General features: G+C 33.3%; 1 protein-coding gene across 1 annotated transcript in view; it reads right to left on the minus strand.

Annotated features, from left to right (window-relative positions):
- Positions 1 to 3,801: 3,801 nt before the first annotated feature.
- LOC309505277 (soluble guanylate cyclase 88E-like) overlaps positions 3,802 to 12,500 on the minus strand; it is a gene marked incomplete at its 3' end in the record, with an annotated part of 24,482 nt that continues 15,783 nt past the window's right edge. Inside the window, exons 12-19 of the mRNA XM_082178657.1 lie at positions 11,876 to 12,022; positions 10,654 to 10,800; positions 9,012 to 9,168; positions 7,700 to 7,809; positions 6,942 to 7,031; positions 5,386 to 5,523; positions 4,037 to 4,162; positions 3,802 to 3,936 (exon numbers count right to left, since the gene is read on the minus strand). Coding sequence (XP_082034783.1) covers positions 3,802 to 3,936; positions 4,037 to 4,162; positions 5,386 to 5,523; positions 6,942 to 7,031; positions 7,700 to 7,809; positions 9,012 to 9,168; positions 10,654 to 10,800; positions 11,876 to 12,022 — 1,050 coding nt within the window. The remainder of the gene's footprint in view (positions 3,937 to 4,036; positions 4,163 to 5,385; positions 5,524 to 6,941; positions 7,032 to 7,699; positions 7,810 to 9,011; positions 9,169 to 10,653; positions 10,801 to 11,875; positions 12,023 to 12,500) is intronic.

A 12,500-nucleotide genomic window follows, 5' to 3' on the forward strand; every position in this document is an offset into this window, starting at 1 on the left:
TCATGAGACATTATAGCAATAACAGACTCATTTTTATGTAAATTTTTAATCTATCTACTCATCTTTGTTGAGTTGTCATCACACTCTGACGTTCATCACGTTCAAGCTCTCATCCACTCGCTGAGCGTCTCCATGGCAACATCGACCGCCTCTCCTCTCCTCCCTCGCTCTCTCCATCCTTTCTTAAGTTCTTTGTTTGTTTCGTTTAGTGAGCAGATTCTGCAATGCAAACACAAGAGGACTGATCTTCACAGAGACACTTTCACAGATCACAACTGACAGGGTGAGTCTCAGACCAGACAACAAGATTATGCGTAATATTTCTTGCCATGCATGCTCTTTGACTGAGCCATCACTACTGGTAGATCAAACTTAAACTGAGATTACTAATCAAAATTGACATTTTCCATCCAATTATTGTCTAAATGTCAATGTTGTGTAAATGTAAGCATCTGTATTGTATAGACCTCACATGCTGAATGTGTTGCTGGTCGTTAGAAATTGTTACCAAAAAAAAAAAAAATCTGTTTCTGTTTTAAACTTTATAGAAAAAAAGCAAAAAAAAGAATCACAGTTTCCACAAAACATATTAAATCAGCATATTAGAATGATATCTCAAGTCATGCCTGAAAATTCAAATTCATCCCATTTAAAATTGTATATTCCAATAGAAAACATTCATTTGAAATTGTACTAATATTAAAATGTTTTAACTTTTTAGCTGAATAATAGTAATAATAATTTAAATTATAATTAGATCATAAATATTTATGAATATCGCAGAGTCCATCAAGATCACGTCCAGCTCATATTTCACTGAAACTAAAAATATAAATAATTTGAAAGAAATAAGAAATTCGATCTTGCATTCTGAAAAAAATGTATTCTTAGATCATTAAGATCCTATATAATTGCCACATAATTTTATAATGTAAAAAGTGTTTTATAATAATAATGGCTTATATATATATAAAACTGGACATGATTCACCACAGTAATGTTGCTGTTTGATCATAAACAACATCTGCAAAGTTACGACGCTCAAAGTTCAAAGCAAAGGGAGATATTTGCTTTTAAAGAAATCACTTTTTAAGGACTACAACAAACGGCTGGTAGAGACTACACCACATTCCTCCCGGGTTAGTGACATCACTAACCCTAGAATTTACATAAACCCCGCCCCCGGAACACCATTTATAGATTATCATGACAGAATATGCTAATCAATGACTAGAAGATAACTACACATCAGCTTCATAAATTCATCAACTAACCATTCAGAAATGTCCTGTTGCTTCTACATGTTGTTACTTCTTCTTGAGTCTCTCCATCTTTGTCTGACTTCGGTTTGAACATAAAAGGCTAAAAGTTTTTGACATTTTCCATTTTATTACATTTTTACGAGTTACATTTTTTTTATGAATCACAACCTGGACTAAAAATCCCATCGTGCAACGGTTTGATTGGCTGTTGAAAAGTTTGGGGTCAGAAAGAGTTTTTTAATTGTTTTTTTTAATAATAATTTTATTCATATAGTGATTTAAAAAAAGACGATGTTACAAAAGATTTTATTTCAAATAAATGCGAGGGATGCCCGATATATCGGCCACCACATTGGTATCGGTACTGATATGATTATTTTTTATTTCATCATTATCGGCCCGATAAGAAAATTTGGCCGATATCAAAGCCGATAAATAATGGATTATTTCCTTCAGCTGAGACACTTCAGATGCGCACTGTTCAACATGATGGCTTTAAATGTCTTGAAATATGATCGGAATCACTTCAAAAAAAGAAAATACAGCAAGTCTGTCATATCGGCTACATGAAATTATGATGATAACATTATAATTGTGATTGGGACATGGCTTTTAATGGTGAGACTTTTGTTTTTGTAATCAGGCTCTCAAAAATTATATAACATTTTTTATTTAGATTTATCGGCCAATTTATCGGTTATCGGCTTTCAAATATAAAGAGTTATCGGTTATTATCGGTGTCAGCCAAAAGTTCTGTATTGGTGCATCCCTAATAAATGCTGTTCTTTTGAGCTTTTTTATTCATCAAAGAATATATATTTTTTTATTTTCATAGAAATATGAAGCAGCACAACTGTTTTCAACACTATTAGTAATCAGAAATGTGTCTTGATCATCAAATCATCATATTAGAATGATTTCTGAAGGATCATGTGACACTGAAGACTGGAGTAATGATGCTGAAAATTCAGCTTTGATCACAGGAATAAATTACACTTTACTATATATTCACATAGAAAACCAGAACTGTAATACTATTTCACTGTTTTTACTGTATTTTTCATCAAATAAATGTTGCTTTGGTGACCAGAAGAAATGATTTCACAAACATCCCACAAACCCCAAACTTATGATCAGCGCTGTTTTGCTGTATGCATATTGTACACATTATGTCATTTTATTTGTATACATCTGAATGACATTTACTGTATATGTAGAGTTATAATTATATATGTATTATGATTATTTATTTAGATACACTCTTTAAAAGTCTTCAATATTTAATGAAAGTACATTTAGGGGTGTCAGATACATATTTAGGGGGGTTCTAGGCGTTGTATTTCATGTTGTGTATTTATAAATCTTGATTTCTCACAACTTGTGTGTTTTTCTGGGCGAGACTAGTTGCTATTCATCGCGTTCATATGGACGAGCACAAGCAAAATTCTCCTTTGGTGTTCCATAAAAGAAAGAAGAGCAAACGGCATCAGAACAACACCAGGGTGGGTAAAGGATGACTTTAAATGCAAACGAGTGAGCACTAGAACAACTAACCAGATCAAGAGCTCTACTATCACTAATGAGGCGTGAAGAAATTACATCTGAATATCAAAGTACTGGATGGATTTGATGAAAACAATCTAAACTCAAGTCATACTTGCAACAATCAAAATGCAAAAAATGTACACCACCGTTCAAAGGTGTGGGGCCGGGGATTGAAGACATTTATATTGTTACAAAAAAATGATTTAAAATGTCAAGTACTTATACATCACGATGCTGATTGTATCCCAATTTTTTTTATTATTTTTTTTTTATAGAATTTGTCAGGAATTTGCTTATTTGTCCTGCAAATAATGTCACTATAATGAATAATAAAGGTCTTAAAATAGCTGATTTTTCTCTATGCAAAATGATCTCTTTTTCCTTTTGATTTTGGGATGAAATATGAGCCTGACATTTCTTTGTGAGATTCTGAAAAAATTTATGTATTTGTCAATATAAACCATAAAACTAGCTAAAGTGAACAGAGATTAATAAAGCTTTAAGCTGAATGAGACGGAGTAGAGATGAGAAAACACGATAAGCACATTTCAGTTCAATAGTACATCTAATCTCTTTACAAGAGAATCCAGTTTACAGAATTCAGATCAATAACTTTAAAACAGACACGTCATGATGACTGTGATTTCATCTGATGGTTTTATTCAGCAAGACGCATTCAATTGATCAAAAGTGACAGTAAATACATTTACAAAAGATGATTTTTCAATTAAATGCTGTTCTTTTGAACTTTCTATTCATCAAAATATCCTGAAGAAAATTTTTAACAGAAATATGAAGCACCACCATTATTGATAATAATCATAAATGTTTCTTGAGCATCAAATCATCATATTAGAATGATTTCTGAAGGATCATGAGACACTGAAGACTGGAGTAATGATGCTTTGATCACAGGAATAAATGCATTTTTTTACATATATTCACAGAAAACAGCTGATTTACACTGTAATATTACACATGATGATGACTGTGATTAGCACACGGAGCACATGGTGCTTTTCTCAGAGCCGTGGGAATCACAGGATCCAGTGGGAGACTCCGTTATGGAATCTGGACCGTCTAACTCATCCGAGTCGAGCTGAATGTGTGGATCCTGGAGGCTGTTGTCCTGCAGAACGTCCTCATAATGAGACTGAGAGAGAGGGTTTGATATTATCTGTGTGTGTTATTATATCTCACGCAAGCGCACACACACATCAGGATCTCACCGTACTGACCGACGCTTCTTCCTTCACGGACTCCTCCCGAGAGTTTCCCGAGGTCTTCATCATCATGCGCTGAGAGCGGAGGGACTTCACATCGTCCTCATCTTCACCGGTCACTGAGGGAAACACCTGAGGAGAAGAGCAGTCATTATGTGTTCTTAGCCATCCTGCAAACAGCTTTTAAAATATAGCATGATTCTCTAATGATAACAGTTCAAATATAATATAATAAAAAAATTTAAAAAAAAAAAAAGATTAAATAAAACAAATTAATAAACGTATTTTATAAAAATACATTTAAAAAAGAATCATAATATTATGTTAATGAGAACATGTGTATTTCCAGACTGGCATGAAAATACGATTTTTTTTTTTAAGTCTTATATAAGGGCTAAAGTCACATATTTATATAAGTAATATAATATAATATAATATAATATAATATATGTATTTTTTTAAAATCATAATATTATGTTAATGAGAACATGTGTATTTCCAGACTGGCCATTTACATTTAAACATGAAAATACGATTTTTTAAAAGTATTATAAGGGCTAAAGTCATATATTTATATAAGTTATATAATATAATATAATATAATATAATATAATATAATATAATATAATATAATATAATATAATATAATATAATATAATATAATATAATATAAAATAATATAATATAATATAATATAATATTATTTTTTTAAATCATACTATTATGTTAATGAGAACGTGTTTTTCCAGACTGGCCATTTACATTTAATGAAAATAAGAAAAAAAAATGCACGTATTATAAGAGCTAAAGTCCTATATTTATATAAGCAATATAATATAATATATATAAAATAAAATAAAGTAATCATAATATTATGTTAATGAGAATGTGTGTATTTCCAGACTGGCCATTTACATTTAAACATGAAAATATGATTTTTATGAATATGAAATATGAATATGAAAATATGAACTGTGTAAAGTATTATAAGAGCTAAAGTCCTATATTTATATAAGTAATATAATAGAATATATATATTTAAAAAAATAATCATAATATTATGTTAATGAGAACGTGTATTTCCAGACTAGCCATTTACATTTAAACATGAAAATATGATTTTTTTAAAAGTCTTATAAGGGCTAAATTCTTATATAATATAATATAATATAATATAATATAATATAATATAATATAATATAATATAATATAATATAATATAATATAATATAATATAATATAATATAATATAATATAATATAATATAATCAATGATTCAAAGTCCATGTAAGATAAGAGCTAAATGACTTTGAGCTCCACATTTCTCCTGTTTGGTGCTGCTATGGTGTGTTGACCTCCTCAGTGTGTGTTTCCGGAGCAGAAGCGCTGGCTTTACTGATGGTCTGAGCCTCAAACTGTGGGCAGGCGGCCTGAGCGTTCCCGTCTTTATCCCGCTTTCCCTTCAGCCAGTACGTCTCGATCTCCACATTCCCCTGCCAGGGAAAAAGTCGGATCTTTCTCAGCAAACATGAGGGTTATTGAGGCATTTACTCGAACACAATCACTATTCCTCAAAATGAAAACACAATATACTTTATGTATTTAATCTCACTTTATTAACCAATGTCTTTGCGTAACATTACTTTCCATAAAAAGTAACGCAATTAGTTTAAATGTAACTTTCCCCAACACTGTTAGTTCTTTTGTTTAAGGTTAAATCAATAAATAAATCACATAAAATAAATTTACACTAAGCGAAAATAGTAGTATTTAGCGTAAATAGTAGTTAGATGATATTTATATTTGGTGCATATAGTGGCAGATACTATTTGCACCTCTGTGTATTGTGGTATATTATAAAATCAGGCACTTTATCTCCACTTTTTGAATATTTTCTTAATTTTCATCTAAAATAAAGGCCTTTCCGAGCTCAGAGAAGAATGAGTCTAAAGCCCTATTCGGACGGGATTAGTGTAACATGGAGAGGAAGGGTAAAGTAATAATTACCAGAGCTTCTCTGTGATATTAGTCCCGTCTGAATGTGCATCTCAGTGATCATGACGGACAATGTCAGTAAAGATTACGGCGACTTCTACCTTCAGTAAAAAGGTCCGGAAAAATGACCTCAGGTCATACTAATCCCGTGGGAATAGACCCGCTGTAAATATGTACGCAAATATTTTGTGTTTAAAAGTAGTTTTCCACGGTTTTTCAAGTATGGAGACGCTTGATAAAGCATCAGTTGTGTTCGAGACGCTGGAACGAGTCTGTGTCAAAACTCAAGTGTTTCACACACACACCATTCAGATCAGAGAGAAGATCGACAGCACTTGTTAGAGGCACGAAACATCTTTTAGCGTTAGCTAAGTGTCTATTACCAACAATCCAATCTGAAGTTCATTAATACATCGTTTGACCGGACATAACTGTGTTATATATATAAATATAGGTTATATGTGTTTGTGCACGTGATATCAGGAAGCAGCGTAACACACACATGACGACAGGAGTGACGGCGGTGTGTAAATGGAGTTACTCTTCCACTTCTGCTAGTTCACTGAGATCTCTTATCCCGCGCAAATTGGCCATTAATATTACAGACATCCTGTGGGAAAATTACATCACTCCATCATCTACCCTTGTAAAGTTAATCCCGTCCCAATAGGGCTTTACTCTCCACGCACACTGTTATCCGACAGGTTTCTTTTGTAATTTTGTGTGACTGAATCAGACAGAGTCAGTGTAAATAGACGGGCTATTTGCACTTTGTGTAAATCGACAATCCGTAAGAGAAACTGTCTTTCTTTAGTAAGCGACACTAACGTTAAAGGTGGTCCGCTGGGTATGGGATCATCAGCTCATCGGACCTCAGGTGGTCCTGGTTATTCAGTCTAGTTGTTTAGTGACTGACCTTGATGGTGATGGTCCCACGTCTCTCAAAGATGAAGTGGCTTCCCTTCAGGTGCTCGTAAGTCGCGCTGCTCAGCTGAATGTGCATTTCCTATCAATGACAGATCAGTCCATCAATACAGTGAGATCAATCAGACAGCGGGGGGGTTCGGGCCTGTGAACGGCCAGAGAAACATTCAATAAACCCGAGACACATCACACTAATGAGCAGTCGATGGAAATCATCACTTCCTGGAAAATTGGTGTGAAATATCAGTAATAAAAATGGACGTTGCTGGAATCGGGGAATAAACTGTGGCTCTTCTCTTCTTTCCTCCATCATTAATGAGTTGCGTCTCAGTAAAAACACTGTCATGTTCTCTTGCGTTCGGATGCTGGTGTTTGAGAACTCAATCATGTGAGACGCTTCTAGAGGGAATTAAACCAAATCATTCTGATGACAGACTTCGGCTCGGGCGTTTCAGAAACACCAGACATCTGAGATGCTGCGATGTGATTGGTCCGCTGGTTAGGCCAGTCCTTTTTTTTTTTCGTGCATCGAGGGATATATTCAGTTTAAGTGCGTGTCTTTTTATCAGATAAAAAAAAAAAAGAACTGTCTCAATTGAAACATTTTTGTGCATCTTAGCGTTTCCATCAGGTATTTTTATTCATGCGTTATCCCAAAACTCACATTAAAATGGTGGATGGAAACATAGCTAATGATTATATTTATGAATAAATATAATAAAGTTTAATAATAAATATGTATGCATCTACCTTCCCATTGCACTCCATGGCTGAAGCCGTGTGGACTGTATCCCCATGAAGACCATAGCGAGGCATCTTGTGACCTACGACCCCGGCCACCACCATACCAGAGTGGATTCCTGAGAGAAGAATGAAAATAAAATATCAGCAAAAAAGCTTTTTCTGATGGTTTTATTCAGCAAGACGCATTAAATTTATCAAAAGTGACAGAAAAGACATTTATAATGTTACAAAAGATTATATTTTTTAAATTAATTCTGTTCTTTTGAACTTTCTATTCATCAAAGAATCCTGAAGAAAAAATTTAACAGAAATATGAAGCACCACCACTGTTTTCAACATTGATAATAATCATAAATGTTTCTTGAGCATCAAATTCAGCTTTGATCACAGGAATAAATTACACTTTACTGTATATTCACATAGAAAACAGATATTTTAAACTGTAATAATATTTCACAATTTTTACTGTATCTTTGATCAAATAAATGCAGCCTTGGTGAGCAGAAGAGACTTCTTTCAAAAAGACTCTTACCCTTTAAATGGTAGTGTATATTGTGTAAAGTAGTCCAGGACCATTACTGTATATTATATTCAATAATATAATAATGAAAATAAATAATAATTAATAAAAAAATGAAGTAAACAAAATTATTTGAATAATTTATTAAATTAAATACTTCTATATTCATACTTTTCAGTATTTAATGAAATAAAAGTATATTTTTAATTCATATTTGGCATTTCTCTTACCTCGTCCACCATCTTGAAATTTTTTTTTTTTTTTCTGAGATCCAAAATTTGGGCCAAAAATGTGTATCAACAGTAGCCTACCATATTTTGCTTCCGAAACATGCATATGGCACCTTTAAATGCTGTCTAGGTAGGAAGCTCACTACGTTTTGAAACAGAGCTAATGTCTGAGAAATACTACATGAATCCAAATATATATGAATAAATCCTGAACTCTTATAGATCTTCTGTAGCTCCGCCCCTTTTCAGCGCTGCGCTCGTTGTGTTCGGTCTTCCGGTCTGTGTTTCCAGCGCATGAAGGGATCTTACGGATTTATGAATGAACCACTCGTTTTAAAATCTTCCCGGTCTTACTGACATTAGTTAAGACATCCAACATTACAATGATCATGATAACATGTTAATAACTCTACAATAAGTGAATTGATGCCGTATACAGAGCGACAGCAAAACCGGAAGTTCAAAGACAAAATTCAACAGATTTCTGTGCGCTTGTTTCTCTGGTGCATAATGTCTATATAAGAGTTCATTTAGTCAACAACACAGATGTAAATAAGAGAGGACGTACCCACGCGGATCTGGATGTTGTTCCCGTTGGACGGGTCTTTGAGATGATCAATAGAGCGAACCATATCTAGAGCCATGTCACAAATATTGTGAGAGTGAAACTTCGTCTTTTCTGGAGCGCCTGCCACCACCATGTACGCATCACCTATAGTTTCAACCTGAAACACACACACACACACACACAATTCAACAATATTATTGATCTGACTGCACTATTGGATGAGAAGCTGGACGATGACATCACTGTTTTCTGCAGAACTGCGTTAACGATGAGATTAACTAATTTAATAATTGATGAACTGAATCAACACAATGACATTATTGTCCTTTTATTGTCATCATTGAATCATTCACAACTTGACTTGACTTCAGAAAAGGTGTCAGAATCCAACATGTCAGAATCAGGGTTTTACCGTTAACTAAAACTGAAATTTATTAATTAATTGAAATAAAGCTGAAATAAATTAAAATACGAATATTATTTGAAAAACTTAACGGAAATTTGAAATGTTGGCAATAAACTGAAATAAGTTGAAGTTGAAGCACTAAAATTATTAATTGGAAATAAATCAAATCTGAAACTTAAATAAAAATAAACTGAACCTAAATGTCTTAACAGAAACAAAAAAAAACTAATACAATTACGAAAGCACATAACAAAATGCCAAAAAATTAAACAAAAAATTTAAAAAATAAAAGCTAATTAAAAATACTAATAAAACTATAAAATTAAAGAAAAAACTAACTGTCACAAACATGAGCTCATTAATATGTGATCACCTGGGCGTAGCTTTAGAAACTCATCCAATCAGAATTTAGATTCTTTTTTTTAACATTTAATATTTGTTATATATATATATATATATATATATATATATATATATATATATATATATATATATAGTAAATTATATATCAGTTAAATTCTAAGGTGAGAAGTTTAAAAATGGTCATGAACTGCACTGACATTTTTTTTATGGATTTACTTTGAAACTGTTCACTCAGAAACTGCTAATAAATGTATAAATACATACGACAAGTAACACAGTGAATTAAATGTGAAATTTTAACGTAATCATATTTTCTTGTAAAACGTGCCTCAATCATATTTGTTTTATTTACAAAAAAATATATATTTTCTTACAGTGTACATCTAAATCATCTCTTATTATTTTTAGAATTATTATTATTATATTATTATCTCGGCTCAAAAAACCTTATAAAAGCCCAATATTATAAGTGAACATCATAAATGCAGGATCTCTCACTGCAACTGCTGTAGAAACACATACAGTATAGGGATTTAAAGTCCCCATGAAATCAAAATTGTTAAATCTTATTTTGAATGCAATATTGCAGTTTATTTATTATAAATGATTTATCTGTGCACAATTTTTTAATTTTTTTATTCATATGCCTCGTAATCTTTAATCACAATATCTTCCCCTGTATAATTACAAAATTCCGACTTGTAAAAAGCGTTTTTGTAGAACTTTTAATTACAACTTGTAAACTTTGAATTTTGTTAGTGTTGATAGTGTTGAACAGATCAGAGAACATCACGGGTTGTCATTTCATCACGAACGCAGCAAAACACCCGATTTAACGTGATGATGCAGAAACCACAGAAGAAATGATCTGACCTTGAACACTCGGTGTTTCTCGCTGAGCGTGTCGAAGAGTGTGTACATGGTGTTGAGCATAGAGACCACCTGCATGGGTGTGATGTGACTGCAGATCCGAGTGAAGCCCACCACATCGCTGAACAGGATGGTCACATCAGGAAACACCTGGAACAGGTTGAGAAACCATTACAGAAAGTTCATTAGCAAAAATCTAATTTGACAATTCTTATCCGTGCACATCATTATTGTTTAAAATTAATGTGTCTCGTGATCTTGAATCAGAATAACTTCCTCTCGCAGCATCTCTTCTCTTCTCTGATGATGTGGGCGGAGCAACCTGTCACTCACATGAGATCAGCCAATAGCAAACCACAACCATCCAATCAATTCCACACAGACTAAATCAAGCCCCGCCCACATTAGTTCTTGTTCTAGAAGCGTTTCACTCGGATATACGACACAATAGAGAAGAAAAGACTAGCGTAACTTCTGCTTCATGCTGACTTTATGAATGATTAATCTGCTAATTAGATTATGTTGAAATAAAAGAAGAAATGAATGCTTTTAGGCAGCAAGGACTCATTAAACTGATTACAAGTGACAGAAGATTTCTAAGATTTCCATTTCAAATAAATTTTCACAAAAATGTGCTGTTTTCAACACTTACAATAATCATAAATGTTTCTTGAGCATCAAATCATCATATAAGAATGATTTCTGAAGGATCATGTGACACTGAAGACTGAAGTAATGATACTTTGATCACAGGAATAAATTACATTTTAATATATATTCACATAGAAAACAGCTGTTTTAAATCAAAATAATATTTTTTTTTTAATTCTGTATTTTTGATCAAATAAATGCAGCCTTGGTGAGCAGAAGAGACTTCTTTCACAAACATGAAAAAAATCCCCAAAACCCCAAACTTATGAATTAAGTAATAATGCTGAAAATATATTTAATCAATTGTTGCATGAATTTTGAGTCAGTGCAGTTTTATATATATGTGATATTTCACACCAAAATGTATTCAGACACCTTACTATCCTAACTTACATAAATGAACTATAGTGTCATGCACACACTATAAAAATATATAAAAAAATGATATATGGTGTCTGAATAATTTTTGGTTTGACTGTATAATATATACTGTATAAACTTCATGAAAATCAATAACTATGAAACAAGCGTGATTGGTTTGGACCCTGGTCGTGAGAGCTGCAGATGTTCTGACCTCACAGGTGTTCACAGCCGGCTCTCCCTTACGCAGTCGCTTCGCAACGGGTTTAGGAATCATCCTGTACAGAAGATCATCCGTCTTTTTCATCTCATAGTCCAACATTTTCATGCTTTCCTCTAGTTTGCTGGATTTCTTTTGCTCCTGTGGTGCAGAAAGAGAAAGACAGAGATATGCAGGTTGAGTGTCCTGGCCCATGAAAAGCAGGAGAGCCCCATCACACACACTCAGAGCCCCATCACACACACTCAGAGCCCCATCACACACACTCAGGCGTCCATCCGTCAGGCGCGGCGCAAGTGTGTTTTGCTGGTTTCAGCCCGACGCAGTTATCATTTTCACGTCCTGCGCCAAGTTGGTTAAATAGCGCGCGTACACTCTTCTTATTACACACACACACACACACACACACACACACACACATACACTCTTCTTATTACACACACACACACGCACACTCTTCTTATTACACACACACACACATACACTCTGCTTATTACACACACACACACACACACACACTCTATGCTTATTACACACACAGGGACGCACAGCAGCACACAAACATTTTTAAATATGAAAAATTAAATGATTACAATGTAAAAGATTATTATTGTGTACA

The sequence above is a fragment of the Leuciscus leuciscus genome, assembly GCF_965113295.1.
Source record: "Leuciscus leuciscus genome assembly, chromosome: 8".
NCBI classification, from domain to species: Eukaryota; Metazoa; Chordata; class Actinopteri; order Cypriniformes; family Leuciscidae; genus Leuciscus; species Leuciscus leuciscus.